Source organism: Heloderma suspectum, chromosome 7, assembly GCF_057233095.1.
Source record: "Heloderma suspectum isolate Gila_16-S chromosome 7, 16-S_ref, whole genome shotgun sequence".
NCBI classification, from domain to species: domain Eukaryota; kingdom Metazoa; phylum Chordata; class Lepidosauria; order Squamata; family Helodermatidae; genus Heloderma; species Heloderma suspectum.
Window position 1 is genome coordinate 52,993,539 of NC_139464.1, and position 21,462 is coordinate 53,015,000.

At 41.3% G+C, this 21,462-nt stretch overlaps 1 protein-coding gene across 1 annotated transcript in view; it reads left to right on the forward strand.

The window, feature by feature from the left end:
• CDK17 (cyclin dependent kinase 17) overlaps positions 1-21,462 on the forward strand; it is a 92,258-nt gene that overhangs the window by 56,566 nt on the left and 14,230 nt on the right. The window contains exons 5-9 of the mRNA XM_084810219.1: positions 4,280-4,405; positions 13,001-13,057; positions 15,331-15,445; positions 16,934-17,028; positions 19,767-19,829. Coding sequence (XP_084666345.1) covers positions 4,280-4,405; positions 13,001-13,057; positions 15,331-15,445; positions 16,934-17,028; positions 19,767-19,829 — 456 coding nt within the window. The remainder of the gene's footprint in view (positions 1-4,279; positions 4,406-13,000; positions 13,058-15,330; positions 15,446-16,933; positions 17,029-19,766; positions 19,830-21,462) is intronic.

Sequence of the window (21,462 nt, forward strand, 5' to 3'; positions counted from 1 at the left end):
CACAGGAACTCACAAAACTGGCTGCATTTGGACATCACAGTAAGCCATGGGCTCACATACTACCCCTCCCATGTGGCCAGGAGAAGGAGTTCAGATGTAGCAAGCCTCAGCCTCACATATTCCTCCCTCCCTCTTCTCCTCCTGATCTCCTCCCATATAAGTTGCTTTGAAATGAGTGTTGGGCAAGAGTGTTAGTTACACAGAGTTATGTGTAGAACAGAAGAGACTTTGCTCTAAGTTCACAATGTGTATGCAAAAGTGTGAAGCATTTATATTAAGGTGGGTTGCAGGGAAAAGGCCATCACAGCGTAAACATTCATTTGAAGTCTTATAAGTCTCTAACTCAAAGGAGCTGGCTAACATGATTGACTATGAACTATAAAATCATAAATTTAACAGAAATCACTCCCTCAGTTTCTGATTATCAGTCATTGGATATGTCGCCAGAATGGCACCTTTCTCGCACAAGAGGAGAGGTAATAACAGCCTCAGGGAAACCTCAAGAAATACAAAAAATATTCAGGGCAAAAAGGGGGAGAACCCACCCACCCCCCAAATAGCCCACTATGGACTGAGTATGCTCAATGGGTACAGAATACTCCCTGACAGTTGGACAAAGGGGAACAGAAAACAGGGTGGGAGATGGAATGGAATGGAGTATCCTGGAAGAAGGAGTGGCTGGTTGGGCTACTGATCAGCAGCACTTTGTGCTGCAGCATTTTGTTGCAGGCCCCACTTGTGGAGGTTATAAACATAATTTCTATTACCCAAAGACTGTAGAAGTTCAAAGATTGTAGATGTTACCATACTTACATTGCAATTCTTCAAACGATCTATCCCCTTGGCTGCAAATGTTCCAGTTCTGTCATGTTACAAAAATGCAATGTGATAAGACAAGTTTCAAGAAAAAGAAAAAAGTGTGAGGGGGGAGTGCTCCTGCAATATATAGCCTTACATAATGCAAACGTTATAAGAGGTTCGCCTCTGTCTGACATGGGCATGTGTGATAGTTTCTTCCTTGTCATTTGGAAGACAGGATGAAATAGTTACATGTTGTTTATATTTTATTTGAAAAGCTGTGGGGCCTTTAGGGTCAGCTTATCAGGAAATTAAACTGTAGAGCAGACAACATCATGAGCAAACAAACCACATTAAGTACTCTTCACTGAACAACAGCACTGCAACTTATTAGTAAGCAGCTTGTGGCTGTTCCTGACATGATGTCTGCCTGATGCTAGTTAAAGCTGGTGAGGCGGCTGATTCAGGTTGATACTTACACAAGAGAACAAATTACTTTGAGTTGACCTATAATAGATTATTTGGGCAATCCAACTGACATCTACAGACTTTCAAGGCACAATCCTGGCACCACCACCCAAACTGCCTCTTATTGGTGATGTTATGAGATCTTGATGACCATGGCATGTGGACATGGCTTTTCATTTATTCACTCTCTGCATGATGGTAGTAATACAAATAGTTAAGACTCCCAAAATTACATTCCTGTCATCTTGACTTATGGTGTGCTTCTCGGCTACTGTAATAAGGAGATTTGGGAACCTGAAGCAATTATCCTAGGCTCTCGGCCAGTTATTTAATAATTCACTTTTTTCTACCCTGTGAAGTGTACCTGTACCATTAAGGCTTATGTTGCACAGTTTTCTGGGCAGTGAGAGAGTTGGTCCTCTTCTTTGCTTTCCATCCTCCTCTGTCTTTTGCTTTCTGCTTGTACTCTTTTGCTTCTTTTACTTCCCTCATAACTTCCTTTGCTGCTGCTGCTTCCTAGGCAGTGTGTTATTCCCTAGCTCTTAAAAACTCTTGCTGGCAGCCTGGAATGTGAAATATGAAAAAAGCAACACTGCGTTATGTATATAGACATCACTTGTTAAATTTAGGCCAGAACTATCATATTAGAGATAGCACTGTGGAGCTTGGTAAGTGTTTGAGAGTTATACCTTCTGCCTTGGTCTTCCCAAGTTGTCTGTCTCATCCAGATCAAGCCCAAACCTACTTAACTTCAGAGACTTCAAATTGTGTCACGTGCCAAAAATCCATTCTGAGAACTGTTGGCATTGGTGAAAAGTCACCAAAAATTGTTGCACAAGATGGCCTTATACTTAAACCTTCTTAGATATTAGATGATATATGAATTGTGGTTCCTGAGAACAATCCAGGACCTAAAATCATAATTTAAACCATTCTCAAACCATAGTTTAAACAAACCACAGTTTGGAGATCACAGTGTACTGTGGTTGGTTTAAAAGTATAAGCAAAAGTTTTCAGTTTCCTATTCCTAGTGTGCAAATGCATGGAGGGTAAAGTACACAAGCCTGAGGCTCAGGCAGCCTATTCAATTGGTGGAAAACCATATTTTCCCATTACATCTGATCCAGGCCTAAATGTGGTTGGGAAAAAAAAGTATAACAGACTCCAAAGCTGAATGTACTCTCACTAGCAGGCTTGTTTATAACCAAAGAACTACTATGTTGTTTCATCCCTGATGCTGAGTATCATGGCCCCTGAAATAATCAAGGAACAAAACTTTAATCTTATTTTTCCTCATTATTCCTGAAACATTGATTTTTATGAAGTAAAATAAAGTGGATTGGTTGTTGTTGCTGTTGTTTGTAAAGTCATGATTGGGATGAGAAAGCTTAACTGGTGGATCATATGATATCGCTTGTGGATGGTCACTCTAATCTTTATTTCAGTTATGAGAAACATAACTATTTAATAATGGGAAGCTTCTCTTATGGTTGTAAAATGAACTTGAAAATGTGATGGCAGTGTGTTGAAAGGCCTAGTGTTGGGGAACAAACAGGAACACAAGATGGATTGTTTTGTAATATCAGGTTTTCTAAGACTCTCGCTTAATTTTTAAAGTCCTAGTATGTAGCCTAACCAGCCCCTGGTCTCTTTGATTGCATTTGATTGGCTAGAATTTAGGTTTACAAACATACCAGAAATTGTTTTCTGAAAATAAGAACCTGACACATAGTACAGAGTTCAACATACATGGTGTATCTGGCAAAGCTTCAGTTAGACGAGATTTGACATTGCTTGTTTAGGGCCTCACTGCTTTCCTCTGAGAAAGGCATGCCCTCTTCTCTCTTGCAACTAGTCTATGCCTCATTTGTCTGCACAGTCTTTTCTCTTTCTTCAGGTTTTACCTTCCTTGTAATTTGTCTTGCTTTCTGTATTAAATTGTAAGCCCATTTGGGTAGTTACATTTAATCAATCTAAATATAGGAATATATATATATGCACACACACACACACACACAGTCGGGGCTGGTGGTTCCGATGTCAGTGGGGCAGTGGAATCCACTCCAGGTTTCAGTCAGAACTATAAAGGAGCTATCCAACCTGTTTTAGAGTTCTGGATAGCTCTTCTAGAGTTCTGACTGAAACCTGAAGCAGATTCGCTGCCCACTGACATCGGAGCCACCAGCCTCCCCCCCCCCCCCCGAATAGATGAAGTAGTGTGCCTGAAAGGGTAGACAGTCCTAAATTAAACCTTTAATCAGTGCAGGTCCACCTGGATTGAGAGCGTCATCCAGCATCAGACTGAACTTTGATCTTTTTCAAGGTTCAGCAGAGTAATAGTCGAGTTGTGAGGGAAGACAAAGGTGACACTTATGTACAGGGAGGGGGAAAGATCAAGCCCAAAGCTTGTGAGTCTGGAAAATGACTTTGCTGAGGAATGTGGGCTCCATGGATTAAAGATAAAATATGTTGTCAATTGTTTAATTTAGAGAGTGGATTACTAGTATTCTTGGGCTCTGCCAAGTATCGTCAACCTGTGATACGCTCTTGATGAGGGAAAAATACTCAAGGATATTTGAAAACATATGTTTGTGTGGCCAAATGATGAATGTTAGCAGTGTCTGAAAGAGTTTGAAAACCACTTTTTCAAAATATTATGGAGGAAGTCTCAACCTGGATTTGGGAATGGGGGTGGGGTTTGTATAGTAGAAAACTAATAAAGCAGCATGTTCTTTTTTTGCTTTGTGCAGTTGTGCGAATATAGATTTGTTTAATTTTAAGGGCTCGAGATGTAGCAATGTAACTGCAGCTCTCCATGGAAACAAGTTGTCCACACCTGTTTTGAGATATTGTCCAGTAGCAAGCTGCTTCAACTTTGGCATAATGTTTCATTATAAGCTGCTACTTGTTCATAATCCATATTTTTAATTATTTACATTTTCTTTTAATTAACCTTATATTTGAGGTTTGAAATTACCTATGCCTCTTTAACAGTGGTGATTTCCTTCTTCAGGACCTGAACAAACGTTTGTCCCTACCCGCAGACATCAGGATACCTGATGGATACCTTGAAAAGCTGCAGATAAACAGTCCACCATTCGATCAACCAATGAGCCGACGGTCTCGTAGGGCATCATTAGTAAGTTGCTACCATTTTTTCTACACTTGACAAATAAGCCAGATAAGCTTTGCATGTGTAAGTAATATTTGCATTCCAGTCGAGATTCTGGAGGGGGTTTCTGTGTAGTAGCAAAAACAACAAAGAGATTTGTAGCACATGAAAATGCATAATTCATTTGATAGTATCTTGCATTCATTTGTGCTCTGCGTACTACTGTGATACATTTACTGTTATGTCTTGCATTGCTTGACTTTTTGAACTCACTTCTTAGATAAACATTTTTTCCTTCTCTCTGTACTTGGGATATATATACCTGACCTCTTAGGGCAGGGGTGGGAAATATTTTTTCTGTCGGGGGCCTCATTCCCTCATGAGTATTCTGTCAGGGCCACGCAGTATGGCCAGAGCCACCAGTGGGTGGAATCAAAGTCAAACATGGGGGTGGATCACCCCTTTCCTCTTTCTGCCACTCTGTTTTCTGATATTTCTCTTTCAGACACCCCCTTTTCTCTCATATACAGTGGGCTGCCTGGGAAGGGATAGATTGCTCTTGCTAGGGGTCTGACCTGTTCGCATGCAGAGGGCTTTTGGAATTTGGCTGAGGGCCTTATGAAATTAGGTCAAGGGGAACGTGAGGCCAAGAAGGCAGCTAACAATAATGAGCTGTGGCTTTCATGCCATCCTTGTAAGCTTCCCAGAGGCACTTGGCTGGCTGCTGTTGGACTAGGTCAAGGGTGCAGAATCTCCAGCTCACAGGCCTAATCCAACCCGCAGGGCACCCCAATCTGGGCTACATAACTTTGTGGAGTTCCTCAAGTGGGCATGGCTTAGGCTTCAAGCCCTACCCCTGGGAGGAATCCCCTTGGAGGTCACATGCCAGCAGCAGAACTCCCACTGTTCTCTCCAGTGTGTGGGCCTCTTTCTCTGTGTTGTTCCAGTACAGAAGGGGGGATAAAAGGTGGACGACATGAGGGGATGGGCCCGTGCCCCCTGACATCATCCAGCCCATTGTAGGTGGCAGTCCAGCCCACCACCACAAAGCGGTTCTGCACCCATGGACTAGATGGATGTGGGGGCAAAGCACTTCTTCTGAAAGTAATATATCGCCATAATCATCATTTTCCCCACCTTTTATATGCACTTCTTTGCATTTTCGATCATGCCAAATCTTTGGCTCCCCAATGGTTGCTATGAATGGTCCCCAGCCATGATCTCATCCCCAGCACCTCATGTTCGAGCTTCTCATATTATGTGTCCCTGAGAAATCATAAATTATGAAATGGCCTAATTATAGCTATACAGTTATGTGTAAAAACATTCCTCAAACAAGTGAAATTGAAACAACACTTGCAGTCTCTCTTCAAACAGTATTAAAAGCAAAATTCTCCCGATAGCACTAATGTCATACCACTGAAAGATCTGATAAAATACGATGCTTATTGTTTCACTGATCTGGTACGCATGATCGAAACAGCCCACTGAGGATTGTTGAAGCCATGGTGGGCTGTGGTGTATGCCAGGCAGGATTTGCATATTCAGTGCCCAGCCACAGCTTGTTGTGTCATGCAGAGGCGTTGCTAGGTTTTTAAAAGACTCGGGGCACAGACCCATAACACAAATTTGCATATATATAAATAAAATATATCCCAGTCTAAGCGCACCTCACACACACACACACACACATATGTGTGTGTGTGTGTGTGTGTGCATGTGCATGTGTGCGGCAGTGTGTGCATGTGGTGTGCTTGTGTGTGTGTTTAGATTGCATAATACATAAGAAGTATTCACTGACCCCCCCACCCCACTTCAAGTCAGACCCCGATTTAGCGTTTTGGAAAACATCCCACTTCTGCTCTGGCCAATTTGTAGTCGGACCACTTCAGCTCAGCACCAAACCTGAGTCAATGTTTGGAAAAATGAGTCTTTATGCTTCCTGTTGACTACCATGGGAAATTAGAAAAAAAACTGTAACTTTTTTTTGTTGGTCAGAACTGGATGATAATTTCAGGCATAGTAGACCCCTAGAAGGGGATTACACCTGCCCAATGTCAGAAAAATAGGTACAGGATTTATATTTTGATTTTCTTTTACAGGAAACTGCCAATAACATTGTTATTACTTTGCCCCATCAGAGGAGATCATGTCTGCCAAATTTCAGAATGATAGCCACAAGGGTTTTTGTGCAAGGGTGGCCTTGACATTTTGAGGTCTCCAAAAGAGGACATACTTATCTCCCTCTTTTTCTTGTGGACCATTGTTCTGAAAATTACAGACAGCCTAGAGTTGTCCCTAAATAAGAAACCAGCAAAGTTTCAGAAGGATAGGTGCAGCAATTCATGTGGAAGGGGAGTTCTCCAATTTGGGGGAGGGAGTGATTTGCTTTCCCTTCCATTCCCTTCCCCAATGGTTTTTGGGTAAATTTATATGAAAATGCACAGGTCATTAGAGGTATCCCCCAGGCAAGAAGCCTGCAAAGTTTCTGAAGGATATGCATTCATGCAAATTTAGAATGACTAGAATTTATTTACATTTCACCAGTGTTAGTAGCAGGGCAACATGGGTGGGAAGGTGCTATTGCATTCATGTCCTACTTGTGGTTTCCTGTGGGCATTTGGTTGGCTGTGAACAGAATGAACAGAATGCTGGACTAGATGGACCTTGGTCTGCTGCAGCATGGCTCTTATGTTCATAAATATAGAGTGCCTCTGAGCATGTGCAGAATGCTTTTCTTTCACCACTGAGCACTTACATTCTCCCCCTACCAATTTTATTCCCTCCATGCAACCATCTCTCCTCATCCTACCATCCTCCAGCAACTCTCCATAAAACCAGATGTCTTGTTTTGTGCAACTCTCCTCTACCCCCTTCTTGTTATGCACAAGCTCTCATTGTATCTTCCTCCCCATAATTTCATTTGTGCCAAGACTTCACCAAGATTCAGCCAACGAGTCTGTTTTCAAAACTAGGGCTAAGTTATGGAGAAACTCTGAGTATGTACTAAGTGTCTTTCCCTCACCACTGAAGCTAGAGTTCATGCAAAAAAACCAAACAAACCCTAATCCACGAATGACAAAACATGCATAAGACTGAGCTGAAAGGGTAGTCAATTCATTAGACGGAATTGGGTAGGCAGTGTATTAAGCTTGCAGTACTATGCTCACAAGTCAGGACTTATCTCTGAGTAAACATGCAGAACATCAAGGTGCAAACCTCCCTGCAAAAGTAACTTGTGCTGGAATCCTGTGCACACTTTCCTGAGGGTAAGCCTCATTAAACATAATGGGACTTCTCTGTAGGCATACATAGGATTGAAAAAATCAGCAATATTGATCTCCCCTCCACTTACAAAACAACCCTCAAACTCCTATTTTAATTAAAGCTTTCTGTTCATAGGAACATAGGAAGCTGCCTTATACTGAGTCAGACCCTGGGACCATCTAGCCCAATATTATTGACACTGACTGGCAGCAGCGGCTCTTCAGTTTCAGGCAGGATTCTTTCCTAGCCCTACCTGGAGATGCTGGGGATTGAATTTGGGACCTTCTACATACTAAGCATGTGCTCTACGACTGAGCTACAGTCCTTCCTATTGCTGGATAATGGCAACTGACAAACAAAACAGCCCCAGATTGGTTTCTCTGCAACTATGTGAACCCACTTTTCTCAAAGGCTTGAGTGAGGAGAAGGAGAAAAACAAACCCTCTTGTCTGTTTGTATAAAGTTAAATACAGTTCAGAACTTCTCTTGCCCCCTAAAGAGAATTCTCTTTAAGAATTCCCCAAGATTCTTAAGAGTGTTTGCTCTGGGTGGAATAAAGAAGAGAAAGAAAGAACAGGATAGGGGAAGGAAGAAGAAAAGAAGAATGGTGATTGGAAATGCACAGGGGCCAGGGTGGGTGGGTAGAGAGAATTCCCTAAGCCAAATAACTCCTTTCAGAGAGGTAGTACTTCAGAAGAATTTAGGAGGCTGTGGAGAGTTTGTAAAGATTGCATGTACTTACATTAACTTTATGAGATGAGGTGAGGTGGCTGAGGGCTTTTTCTAGCTTTTTTAAAACTGTAGAACCTATTTAAAAGCCCCAGCAGTTCCTTGATCATGATGCCACATAGTCCTAACCCTCCCTTTGGAATAATTTGAGTCATACTGCTGTTTAGGAGAAATTAAAATGGGGGGGGGGGAGAGAAAGAAGTTTGTGGAGGCTGATTGGATCCTTTGCTGTACTGAAGCTACTAAACTGCTGCAGAAGCCAAAGGTTCTAGTTTGGGGCAGTAAAATCAGATGCTGTGTGAAATACCAGTAGTTCACATGGAGCTCTTTCTTCCCTCCCTTCTCCCTCTTCAAAATTTCATTGCAATCAAGCTCCCAACAGTGGGCATGTAAGAGCAGAAAAGTAGAGGGAGAGAGGTTTTTTGCACCTCAAAACCCCCCCAAAACCCCACCTACACCAGAGATTAGGGATAGTGACCTCCTAAGCAACTGCTGATTGGGATCTCTAATCCCCTGTGTGGCTTGACAGGTTTTACTTTTTGTTTTAGTCTTTGAGAAAAGGAAACTTTACGCATGGCTAGCACAAAAGCCACTGGACCTGTCTGAAATTTGGGTTAACTTAATCTCAAAATTGAAACACCTCCTGTTTAATTAGCCATGCCAGCCACAAGCAAAGATTCCAGAACCTGGGACTTCTGGAAGGCCCCTCTGCCATGTGGGCTACCCAGACAGGTCATGCCTGTGTGCCAAATTTGAACAAAAAGAAGCTTAGCTAAGGGTTTTCCTTCCAGGTTGTATCCAAAGCTAGCAAATAGTTTAGGCAGTGTTTTACACAAAAAACCCAACTGCTACACATGTCGACCTGGTTTGCACGATCACTCCTGCTTACCATGGCTTGTTTAAGCTACAGTGAGCCACGGCGCGTGCCAGCACATGCCAGGCAGTTTTTGAATATTCAAGCTGTGGCTTTTATTGTTGTTCAAACCCGGGCAGCGGGGCTTGTGTGTGGATTAAACAACCCTTGTACAACGCCCACCACCCAGGCTTGGTCAACACAGCAAGCCGCAACTTGAATATTCAAAAGGACGCATGCACACGCAGGCATGTGCTACAGCCTACTGGGGCTTAAATAAGCCACAGTGGGCTGTTTGATTGTCTGAACTGGCCCACTCACTGTTTTTCCCCTGCAGCAAATCCCTAAAGAATAAACCTCATACATGTGTCTTTAAATACCTTTGTACATGCATCTTCTGTCCCCACACCCCCTGGTCTTAAGGGTGTTGAAAGGCAATTGTATGACCTCCACCCATTATGTGTTTGCTGCAGGAAACACAGTGTAACCCTGTGTATATATATGCCTCAGTTGGCTTTGCCATGTAAAGTGCAGAGCTGCCCTTTCCATTTCAGGCTTGCAAATACTATGGCTTTCTTTCTAAGAAGAAACAGAGGCAACTGAAGCTGACAGCTGAAATCACTGTTTGAAAAATGTGCCTTTATTTCTGTAAGGCATTCCAAACTATTTTATTTTTTATGTTTGGAAATCATGTTGGCTATGATATGGCATATTAATATATTCTATATTTCATACTTGATGGATGCGATGAGAAAGTAAATATTAAAGATGCTTTTCTTTTAAGAGTGGGATGTAACTCTTCTTTAAATAGAAGAGCTACATCCCTTTTATATTCTAAACATAAAAGGACATGGTGCCTTGCTGCGGAATTTGAATAAATCTTCATGGAGATGTTGCTGTGTGTAAGTTGAAATGTATTCAATTAAATGTATTTAATTACATGCATTTGATCCATAAAATTCAGCTTATTAAAAAACTTGCAGTAACAGCCAGGAAAGACTCCAGGATATTATTTTTAATTGAAAGGCTTCTTATACTCAGGCGGAATAGATTCTGGAGGAATAGATTGTTTTTAGTATAGGCGCCTCTCCTGCCTGCAGGATAGGTTTGATGTGGTTGTTGGAATGGTCTTGGATGGGAGGAAGGTGAATAAGAACAACTGAAGGAAATTTAGAGTGAGGGTCAGGCTTTCAAACAAGTTGGAAAACAGTTACCAACAAAAGCAGATACGACCCTGGTCTGTAGAAGTAAGTAACGGATGATGATAGGCAAGGAATGGGTTTTATGCCTGATTCGGGCCTTTGTGCTGAGATGTAAAGAGTTTGTTGGACTGTAGCAGTTGATTTCGTGATAGTAACTGCCTTGGAGAGAGAGAGAAATATAATATAACAGACACACACAAATATATGAGTAGAAAATAAATAAATCCGGGTACATCATGTAAAACTAATGGTAGGGTTCTATCAAAATCCTTTCAGCTGCAAGAAAAAAATTCTTTTTGGGGAAGGATGGCACTTTGCTTGTGTTTCAGCACATTAGATAAATCTCGTATAATGTGCTCATGGACGATTTGAAACCTTCCATCTCAAGCAAACCTTTTTCTAGAAATGTTTTTAAAACCTCAGTAGGAAAAAGAGCACCCTCTAATGAATGTAACTGCATCTAAAATGGAACAACCCTTACAGGATTCTCCCTCTTCACCTCTCCCCCATCCATATTTAAAATACCTTGTTGCCCGATCCCACTCACAAAGTGCCTGCCAGCATTTTAGCATCACGTGCACTACTCATATCCCACCACAAGGTTCTGCCCTAGAAAATTAGTTGAAGGTTATTTTGCAGTGACTTGGGGGGATGGAAGGAACGGCTGATTGTAATCGTCTTTCTTTGTTGTATTTTTCTTAATACTTACAAACTGATCTATACTATACAGTCCTCCTTGGTGTCCCTTCACCATCAGACGTGGCAAGAGAGGGGCCCTTTTCAGTTGTGGTAAATTGTGGACATGTATACCCCATAATCGTTCATTTAGAATATTCTGAGATTGCAATTGCATATTTTCAGTGGGATCGTGCCAGTAAATGTATTGTAAATGACAATAAACCACTCCCTCATTATCCCTCTGTTAGAACAACTGTGCTTAATTGATAAAAAGAAATATACGAGAACTCAAACCTGCCTGGATGTCATATCTTTTGGCCTCATAATCCATAGGATGTGGAGATTGGCTGTGCTTACTCAGGTGAAGGGAAGATGTTCTGCGCATGTGGACCGACGCTTTCATCTCTTTTACTTCCCAAGTTCCACGCTTAATCCAGCACTGAAACAAAAGGTCCAAAGCTGAGTGTGATGGGTACTGGCACGAATTAAGCCCTGTAAGAGCAGTCTGCCTCTGCTTCCACCTGGTGCTGTTTCATTCATGATATTTTTAATGCGTTTTGAAAGCTGGTGGTGACATTAGCCCCCTAATTATTATAGGTTTCAGTTATATCTCTCCAAACTGCGAATACATTTCAGTGTAAAGCAAGTTTAAAATGGCAGAAAATCTTAACTTCATGTATATGCTGATGGGTTCTGAGCTGGTGGTGACTGACCAAGAAAGAGATCGTGGGGTCGTGGTGGATAGGCATCTGGTTGGCTACTGTAGGAACAGAATGCTGGATAAGATAGGCCTTTGGTCTGATCTAATAGAGCAATACGACAATGGAACCAATGATCTAGGGAGGTAGAGGGCTCTCCCACACGGGAGGCATTCACGACGAGACTGGACAGCCATCTGTCAGGGATGCTCTGACTTGGATTCCTGCATTGAGCAGGGGGTTGGACTCGATGGTCTTGTAGGCCCCTTCCAACCCTACTATTCTATGATTCTATCCTATAATAGGGCTCTTAGTTCTTACCCTGGTTCATTCCCTTTTCACTTCCATGTACTAAGTAACCTACGGTGCAGCATGGTTGGCTGGGGAATGCCTGGAGTTGTAGGACTTTTCTGTCTAAACATGCATAGGATTAAACCCTTTAAGTCTTGTTTTGCATCAGAAAGGTTTTGTTTTTCCCATCCCATCCTTTCTCTGCTGCAGTGAGTGGAGCATTCTAAAAACCCAGGTGCAATGTGATCTTAAGCATGTTTGCTCGGAAGTAAGTATTACTGAGTTCATTCTGAGTTTGCTCAGAAGTAAGTACTACTCCCCAGTAACTTTGCTTAGGATTGCAGCTGGATTTGTGTTGGGAGCACAAACTGTGAGAAAATTTTAATTAAGTAACACAGTTCTGGAAAGTCTAGCCTAAAAGAGGTAGTGTTTCTTTAAAATAAGTGTGTGGACCATAGTTCATGGAGAAATGGGAAGGAACTATAGTTCCTTAATAAACAGAAGTATAAATAGATATTCCAGTAGAGACAGTAATAAGATTTTGAGACAACAGCCATTCTTCAGTGTTGTATAACTGCAGTGCAAAGGGGCTGACATGTACAAACAAAGCAATATTCAGGATTGCTGAAGATAAATGAGTTGAAGTCTCTTAATAAAGCAGCTTTGCAAAGAGGAGCTTAGATCTAGATTTGTGCAAGCTACATTCTGCTTATGTAGCAATATGGCTTTCCTGACCCCTTTTCTCCACTGTAGTCTCCCACACTTCAAAAAGCTGCTCCTAAGGGTCAGGGGCAATATAGGTGTACTTATGAATCTAATGCTTTCAGATAGATGATCCGCTCTTTATGAGTACCTTGCGTAGTGTAGTACTTCTATGTGAATGTACTTCTTGCTTTTTTTACAGTCTGAAATTGGATTCGGAAAAATGGAAACCTACATCAAATTGGAAAAGCTTGGTGAGGTATGTGTGCAACTCCCATCCCCCCGAGGTGTGGATTTTTATTATTAATTAGTATTTATTTAGGTATTTTAAAATCTTCTCTTTCTTGCAACACTCTGTTAGAGTGATGAGCCAGTGACATTCAGAGACATTGACTTTCACAAGCTGACTGAGTGTATCCAGGTTCAAGGCCAACATTATATCCACCAGCTTTCATTTATCCTTTTTTGCATCCTTAAGTGCTCAGGATAATGGATAGGGCAGGTTTGAAAGCTAATAATAAGTGTATCTTGCCCAAAGTTCTAGGATTTTCACAACACGTGGAAGCTTGAAACAAAGCTGATCATTGCAATTGACTCATCTGATGTGAGGGTATATTCAGGATCCTCAAATATTATATGGCTTGATTTCTCCGGGTTATGCATCACATAAGCTACTCTAGGAGAACATAATACTATGAAATATGGGCTTCTTATATGAATAAATATGTTACTTGTACACCATTCAACTCTAATTTTAGGGCTCAGTGACCCAAAGCTGTTTGTCTAGATGAGGGATAAGCCGATTTGAGTTGCTTGAATAGGAATAATTACTTTTTAAAAAGTTATGCTGTAGACATTTGGCTCACACTTTGAATTTGCTTCAAGAATTAGTCATAACAAAACTGTGTTTTTTTAAAAAATCTTGCATTAATTAAGCATCTGAAAAAGGTGATGGTGTAGGTAGGGTTGGTGCACATAATAGTGCTCCCCGCCACTTAACTGTGGTTACCCTGGGCTCCTGTGTCTGTAATCTCTCTTCTCTTCCTGCTTTGTTTTTAGACTGTGTATTCTCTCTTCTTGATCTGTCCATGATAAAGTGTTAGTTTTACACAGATGTTAACCACAGTTATGGATAACCAGAGTTCTGACTTAACCCAATTGAAGCTAGTTTCAAATTCTGTTTAACTATAACCAGAATTAATGATCGCATTTGGATTTTCATGTTTTGGCTTAATAAGTGGAGGTATGAACAAGCCCTGTGCCCACACATATAGCCACTTCCTTCCAGCCTTCTCAGCATGCCTGAATGCAATGTGGAAGTCTCCGGTTAACCTTAGCTTCCCTTTTTGTTGAACTGTGAAACTGTTTGTTTGTTTGTTTATTTATTTATTATTTCCTGCATTTCTGTGCCGCCAAATAGCAAAAGCTGCCTGGGCAGTTCACCAATAGAGGTTGCTATGATCACCAACTTTGAAACAAGCCAGAATCTGGAACCAACTTCAAACTCTGATTTAAGATCCTGGGTTGTTTTGAAGTTGGTAACCATAGTTTCCCTGTTCAGATGATAAGAAAAACTATGGTTAATTGAAAACCTCTGCTTTGAATTCAGATGCACCATTAAAGGAGGAAATAAAGGCCTGGGTGCCCAGGCAAAAGGCTCATTCAAACCTTGGTTTATTAAAATGAGATACGATTGTCCAAAGCAGGCCAATGTCAGTGTCAAATATTAGTGGTAAATGATGACCAAGACACATGGGGAGAAATTGCATTCCAAAAAAGTTGAGGAAGAGAGAGATCGCAATAAGGGAAGGGCTGTAGCTCAGCAACAGAACACATGCTTTCTATGTAGAATGGGTGGAAAAGATGCAGCCCTCACTGCCCCCCACACCCTGAAAAAAAAGTTTTAAAATTCTTCTCTGATGGAAAAAAATGGAGCCTGGACCACTGCAGAGGGCTGAAAATGTCAAAACTAGCTTGTCTATAACTGCTGCTAAACTCATTTTTTGGGAGACTACAGCCCAGGGAGGAGGGGAGGATCCAGGGACAAAAATGGCCCCCAGACTTCCCAAAATTGCCCTCTCCTGATGTAGAAGTTCCCAGTTCCACTGTCTAGCATCTGGGAAAGACTTGTCTGAAACCCTGGAGAGCCGTGGACCCATGGTCTGACGCTGTATAAGGCACCTTCCTGTGTTCTTATGAGCCAGGCCACAGGATTGCTTAACCTCCATGAAGCACTTGGGAGTGTTTTATGTGTACCAGCTCATATTGCCCTGTGCTTATAGTAAACAAGCTTAGGGCTGTTTTTATTACCAAGGTGCAGTACATTAGCAAATGCAGTTTGGGGGCCTGTAAAACATCATCCCAATTTACTTCAGGTTACTTTAGAGCCTTTTAAACATGTGTTATTTAAAAATAAAAGTACAAAATAGCTGTTGTTAGACTGATAAAAATCTGAATTCCTTTTTGGTCTTAATTAATACAGAACTTGCAAATATTTTTTGTAAGTATATTTTATTTTCACTTGCTACACAGGGCACCTATGCAACAGTATATAAGGGACGAAGCAAGCTAACCGAAAACCTGGTAGCTTTAAAAGAAATCAGATTAGAGCATGAAGAGGGGGCACCATGCACAGCCATTAGAGAAGGTGAGCAAATATTTTTCTTTTCATTTCAAAGGTTGTGCCAGTTGAAATTCTAGTCATATGTCTGCATGTACTGTGAAGAAAATGCATCAAATCCTGAGCCCAATGAGACATTATTACCACCCTAAGCTGAACCCAGGAATTTGGAGTAGTCCAAATTAACATGGAGCCTCCTGGTTCAGTTTTTTGCTTCTCCCAGTGTGAAAGGAGGAAATGGGGGTGGTGAGCACATAAATGTGAGGCTTGCTTCCAGCCTCTTGCATGCTGAAGCAAGTGGGCTAACATACCGTGATTAAACATTACCGTGATTAAACATTAAACATTAATTCTGTTTGAATAGTTTTCTTCATTTGCTGCCACTTCTCTAGCATGCCCGAAGATATGTATATCTCAAAACTAAACAGAATACTTGCAGTTTACTTACATTCAGAATTCAGGATGTGTTAGTGGGGCATCTAGTCTGTCTGAATCAAACTGAACATGAATGGCAGAGAATTCAGTCCTCTAAAAATGTTGTGCATCCTGTGGCGTTTGGATCATCCAACACTCCAACCCAGCAGTTATAGACAATGAAGCATGCTTGGGCAGTGTTTTTACTTGCTCGTTCAAGTGTCGAACCGAACTTACCTGCTTAACATGAGAAGCAACTCCTCTTAAGTATAATGTTGCCTCAGTGACACAGGCTGTTACCTTGGTGTACCAGCAAATCAAAACCGCAGTATCTTTTCCTCTCTTGAAATATGTGGCTTTAAGCCTACATTTTTCATCATATATTTGATCTCTTCTCTCTTCTTCTCCCCCCACCCCCCATCACATCCATAGTTAACTGGGGCCAAGCTTCTGCTTTCAATTTCCCCATAGATATATTTTGCACACAAATCTAGAGCAGCCGTCTCAACCTAGGGCCCTTCCGATGTTTTGGACTTCAGTTCCCATCAGCCTCAGCCACCATGGCCAATGGTCTGAAATGCTGGGAGTTGTCATCCAAAACATCTGGAGAGCACCAATTTGGGTGATCTAGAGAATATTATGTCTGCCTAAACCCCACTAAAAACATGGGGTGCTTTGCACCCTTTGATTTCAGCTGGAGTATATTGTTGTATTTCTTCCTGGATTTGTAGCACATAAACTAAATTAATGGTGTGATAAAAAAACATTAATTAAGGGCGCAAACCTATGCATGTTTAGACAGAAAAAAAGGCCTACAACTCCCAGTATACCCCAGCCAGCAATGCTGGCTGGGGAATGCTGGGAGATAGAGTATTTTTTCTGGCTAAACATGCATACGATTGTGCCTTAAGGCTACCATCCTACGCACACTTACCTGCGAATAAGTACCATTGAACACAGTGGGACATACTTCTAAGTGAATATATGCAGACTAAATTGCTTTTAGTCCCCTACCCTTTTAACACAACAATATAACTAAAGTTTAGTTTTCTCTTTTATTTACCAATCTTAAGACTTAATTCTGTTCATTTCCTTTTGCAGTGTCATTGTTAAAAGATCTAAAACATGCAAATATTGTTACGTTACATGATATTGTTCATACAGACAAATCGTTAACTCTGGTCTTTGAGTATCTGGTAAGTATTTTATTTTCCTTAAGCTTCTCGATGGGAACGTTTAAAGTCTTTTTTTTTGTTTCTGTTGTCAGAATTTCTTAAATGTTCTCTAGCGAGCTGTGAAAACAAGTTCCTTTGCTAGAAAGCTAGTTGATTTTAATGCATCAGACTTCATGCATTTGTCGTCTAAAGTTTTTGTGTATACCGTACAATAGGTAGGTGCTGTAATCCTGAAGGCTGTAAGTGTTGATCTTTCTCATAGTATAATACAGTAGTAGAGATCCTGTATTAGATTAGCCCATGATTTTCCTTTTCCGTGGCCAGTTATTATAGGAAGCCTGGTGCTGATTGTTTTCAGGAATGCAGCTATTCTGTCAACTACCTGAGGTTTTTTTTTTTTACTTGCACCAAGTGGAAAAAAGAACAATGCCATTTCAGCACTGCCCCAAACTATTTATAATCTCAATTACCTGATATTCTGCTGGCACTGTAAAAATAATTTTGCAGCCAGTACACTCATGTTTGGGGGCCTAATTGTCTCACATGCCTGGTGGTATAAAATGAGGTTGTTCTTCATTAGAGGCGTGTTGGGCAATTAATCGTGTATTTACAATTGAGCACAAGGTAGAGACAAAATAAAATGGGCAATCTTTGTGCTGCCTTAATGTCAGTGGTTAGGACAAGAAATTTACACTGATCTTGACGAGAGAGGATAATTGGCAGGGCCTGGAACAGGAGGAGGAAGGAAGGGATAGAGAAGGGAATATCATTTATAGGATTCTGTCTGCCCGATGGTGCTGGTTTGCAGCCTTGGGATGCTCCTGCGTCCACTGTTTTGCCTGGATTGTTTAGGCATCTATATTAAGCAATCAGGAGGGCTTTTTACCAGCTCCACCTGTAGGAAAGGATATGATGCATCCTTTCTGAGTTTGACCGTGTGACTTCCATTCGTGACTTCATAACCTCAAGTCTCAATTAAAGAACAGTGAAGCAGGTCCATCTTACTGGAGGTGGGTGACTGTGAAAATCCTACGTCCTCAATACCGGTGGGGAAACTGTGACCTGCCACTTGTTGTTGGACTCCAACTGCCATCATCCCCAGGGTTGAGGGTGCTGGGAGTTGTAGTCCAACAACATCTGAAGGGTCACAGGTTCCCCACCCCTGTTCTAAACGGTATTGGCTTCTGCTAGCTCCCCAGTGTCTTTTTGGCACAATTCAGTTATGGTTTACACCAGGGGTCCTCAACACAGCACCCACATGGATCTCCAATGGTGCCTATGAAGGGGTCCCCCACATGGTGCCCATGGGCACCTGAATTTTTCCCTCATTTTTTTAAATATGCGTACATGGATTTGTATCAAATGCATACAACTTTCTAGCATTTATACATAGGCTTCAGCAAAAGTGGACCAAATATCCATTTGAAAGTGGCATCTATATACCACCCATTCAAATACTGAAAGCACTGTAAGGTCCTCAATCCATGGCATTATAAGAGGTGAGCGTTTATCCTTCCAGTGTTGTAGTATCAGTCTTTCAACTGTCAAAAGAGTGCAGAGAATCCATTAACGCTGTCCATTTGTTAATTTACATGAAGCAGGTAAATAATTTAAAAGCATGTGAACATCAGTGAATATTAAAGACTGTTCCAGTACAAAATTTATCTGTGTAATAACCTCCCTGCAAAAAGAAGCAATTACTGAACATTGCCAAAACATGTGCTGTATTGCACTGCCAGCAACTAGCTGAATTAGACAATCTCTTATTAAAGAGATGTTGCAGTGTCCAATAGAGATGGAACAAAAGTTTTTGCTGAATAAGACGCAGCTAAAGATCCATAGCTGAGACAGGTAGATGCCAAAGCAGTGATGCACTGAGTAAGCATTTTGTGGTGGTGCCCACAACAGTTTCTCAAATTCCCAAATGTGCCCACAGGTCCAAAAGGTTAGGCACCCCTGGTTTACACCATAACACCTTAACAGTTTGAGGCCCACATACCTTAGTTTACCCTTTCTCCAGTGCCCTGGTGCAATCTCTTTTGCTCTGCTGAGAACAAACACACTCATAATTCCTTCAATCTGTGCACAAAGTTCAGATGGTGAGGGTCCATGGAGAGGTGTTCTAAGCTGCAGCTCTCTTCCCCCAAAGGCTCACCAAAGCCTGAACTTAAGCATTTTCTAAAAGTAGTTAAAGTAGATCTGGCAACTAATTTAAAAATGTTGATTGATCACCTGCCTCTTTGCAATACATTAGGGACCTAGTCAGACCATTTGTGTATAACCAAGGCCTCAATATAAGTGCTTTGTGAAATGCTGAAAAATATACTGAAGAAAGGTTATGATGTAATAAAGACAAATCAGCATTGTTAGAGGGGAAAGCTTTCTTTAATATTTTTCTGTTCCCTGTTACAGGGACACAACAGAACCAAAACTGCATCAAAATGAATAAGTGTATCTTTAACTCTCAGTCTCGCTATCTAAAATTTCCCCCCTCTGATTTAAAACTGACCCCTACTAATTAGGCAAATAAGGCTTTCATTGATTAATCTATCAATCAAAACTTGCCACCCTAATTTGACCATATTCTTCATAACAGTCTGGCATGGTTGTAGCTCTTTGCCTGTGTCTTTTAGATATGGTGACGTAGTAAACACTTTAAAAGCAATAAACATAAATAACTTTTTTTTCTCCTATTATGTTCAGACCATTTTCTAGCATGTTAAGTCAGCCTTGTTAATCTTTATTTCTGTTTCGTTAAGGACAAAGATCTAAAGCAGTATATGGATGACTGCGGGAACATCATGAGTATGCACAATGTGAAGGTGAGTCTGTGTTACTAATCTCCAGCTTTGCTTTTGCTTTTGCTTCTCTTGCTTTTCTTTTTTTCCCAGAGAGTACAGATGCTCCTAATGTTCATACATTTTTCAGCATCTGTTTCTAGAACAGAGTGTTGAACCTCTTTCAGCCTGAGGGACGAATTCAGTTTCAAGGAAGCTCTTGGGGGCTGCGTTCTGGTGGTGGGCAGGGCCGAAGGCAAAATGGGCGGGGCAAAAAATCCACATATTTTAGCTCTTACTGCCACTGACTGAGCCTTGGGAGCTTTGGCATTTCAACCTTTTAGAATGGGAAAAGCTGCTCGAAAGCCAAGAAACCACCAACCAATTGGCAGTCCGGGGGAAAGGGGGTGGGACTGCGGAAAGGGGTGTGGCCTTCTGGGGAACCCTGGAGGGCCAAATTTGGACCCCAGGTGGGCCAGATTTGACCTGCAGGCCTGAGGTTCAATGCCCCTGTTTTAGGAGTATTACTATCTGAATAATTCTTCCTTTGGAAAGTAAACTTAATTATTAGAGCATGCTAAAATGTGCATAGAAGAAGTTGGTTTTACTGAAGGCATAAAGAGAACTTGTTACTACAAGTATTTAAGTTATGTAATTTTGAACATAATTGCTTGCCTTTCAATTTCAAACATTTTATGCCCTTTTCATGCAGGAAAAGTGGTTTGTTTAATTAACAATAGCTGGTGGAGTAAATGTAGTTCACAGCATAATGTACCAGAACGACATGAGATTTGGCTTTTTATAAGTATTCCAACTGGTTTCTTGCCCAAATTGCTATTATAACATTGGTGGGCCCTTCCTTTCAGATGTCTTTAGTTTTATTTGGTGTAATGATTTACCAATAGATTTGAGTTCTTCTGATCTAGTTCTAACAATAATGTCTATAGGAAAAGAAATGAACCTCTTAACCTTGGGGTGTGGTCTGTTTTATCCAGATGTGGAGGAGGCAGCAAAGAACTCTCTTTAAAAATAGAGACCACTGCTGATACTTCTTTTTTTCGTGAGGGCATGACTGGGTAACTATAGCCTTGTAACAGTATGCATATGAAAGAGGCAGCCTACCCTTGTAACATTCAAGCCTATACTCCAGAGGAAATAAGATAACTGCTTGTGACAAATGCAAGTTAGCAGTCTACCCAAAGAAGCCACAGTACGCAGATTTGGCTCCCAGACTATTGCCCCTTTTTCTAAAAATTAAGTTTATTGGGAACTTTTAAAAATAGGAGTGTATCACAAGATCTCCAAAACCTTTAAATGTTGTCCACTAAGGAGCTATTATGTCAGTTTGTTTGTATTCCTTCCTCTCTTTAGTTTTGGGGGAAGGATCATAGCTCAGTGGTAGAGCACATGTTTTGCATGCAGAACATCCCAGGTTCAGTTCCTGGGAAAGATCTGTTCCTGACACCCAGGAATGCCACTGCTAGTCAGAATAGACACTATGGGGCTAGGGAGACAAATAGTCTGAACTCCTCCAAAGCAGCTTTCTATGTGGCTTCAGAGTAAGGGTGACTGATTACCTATAGGCCATTCCTCTGTGCCAGCCAAAATATGGTTATAGGAAAGCAGGACACCTGTATGGTGCTCTTTTTCTTAATACTAATTCACATAAGCTCACACC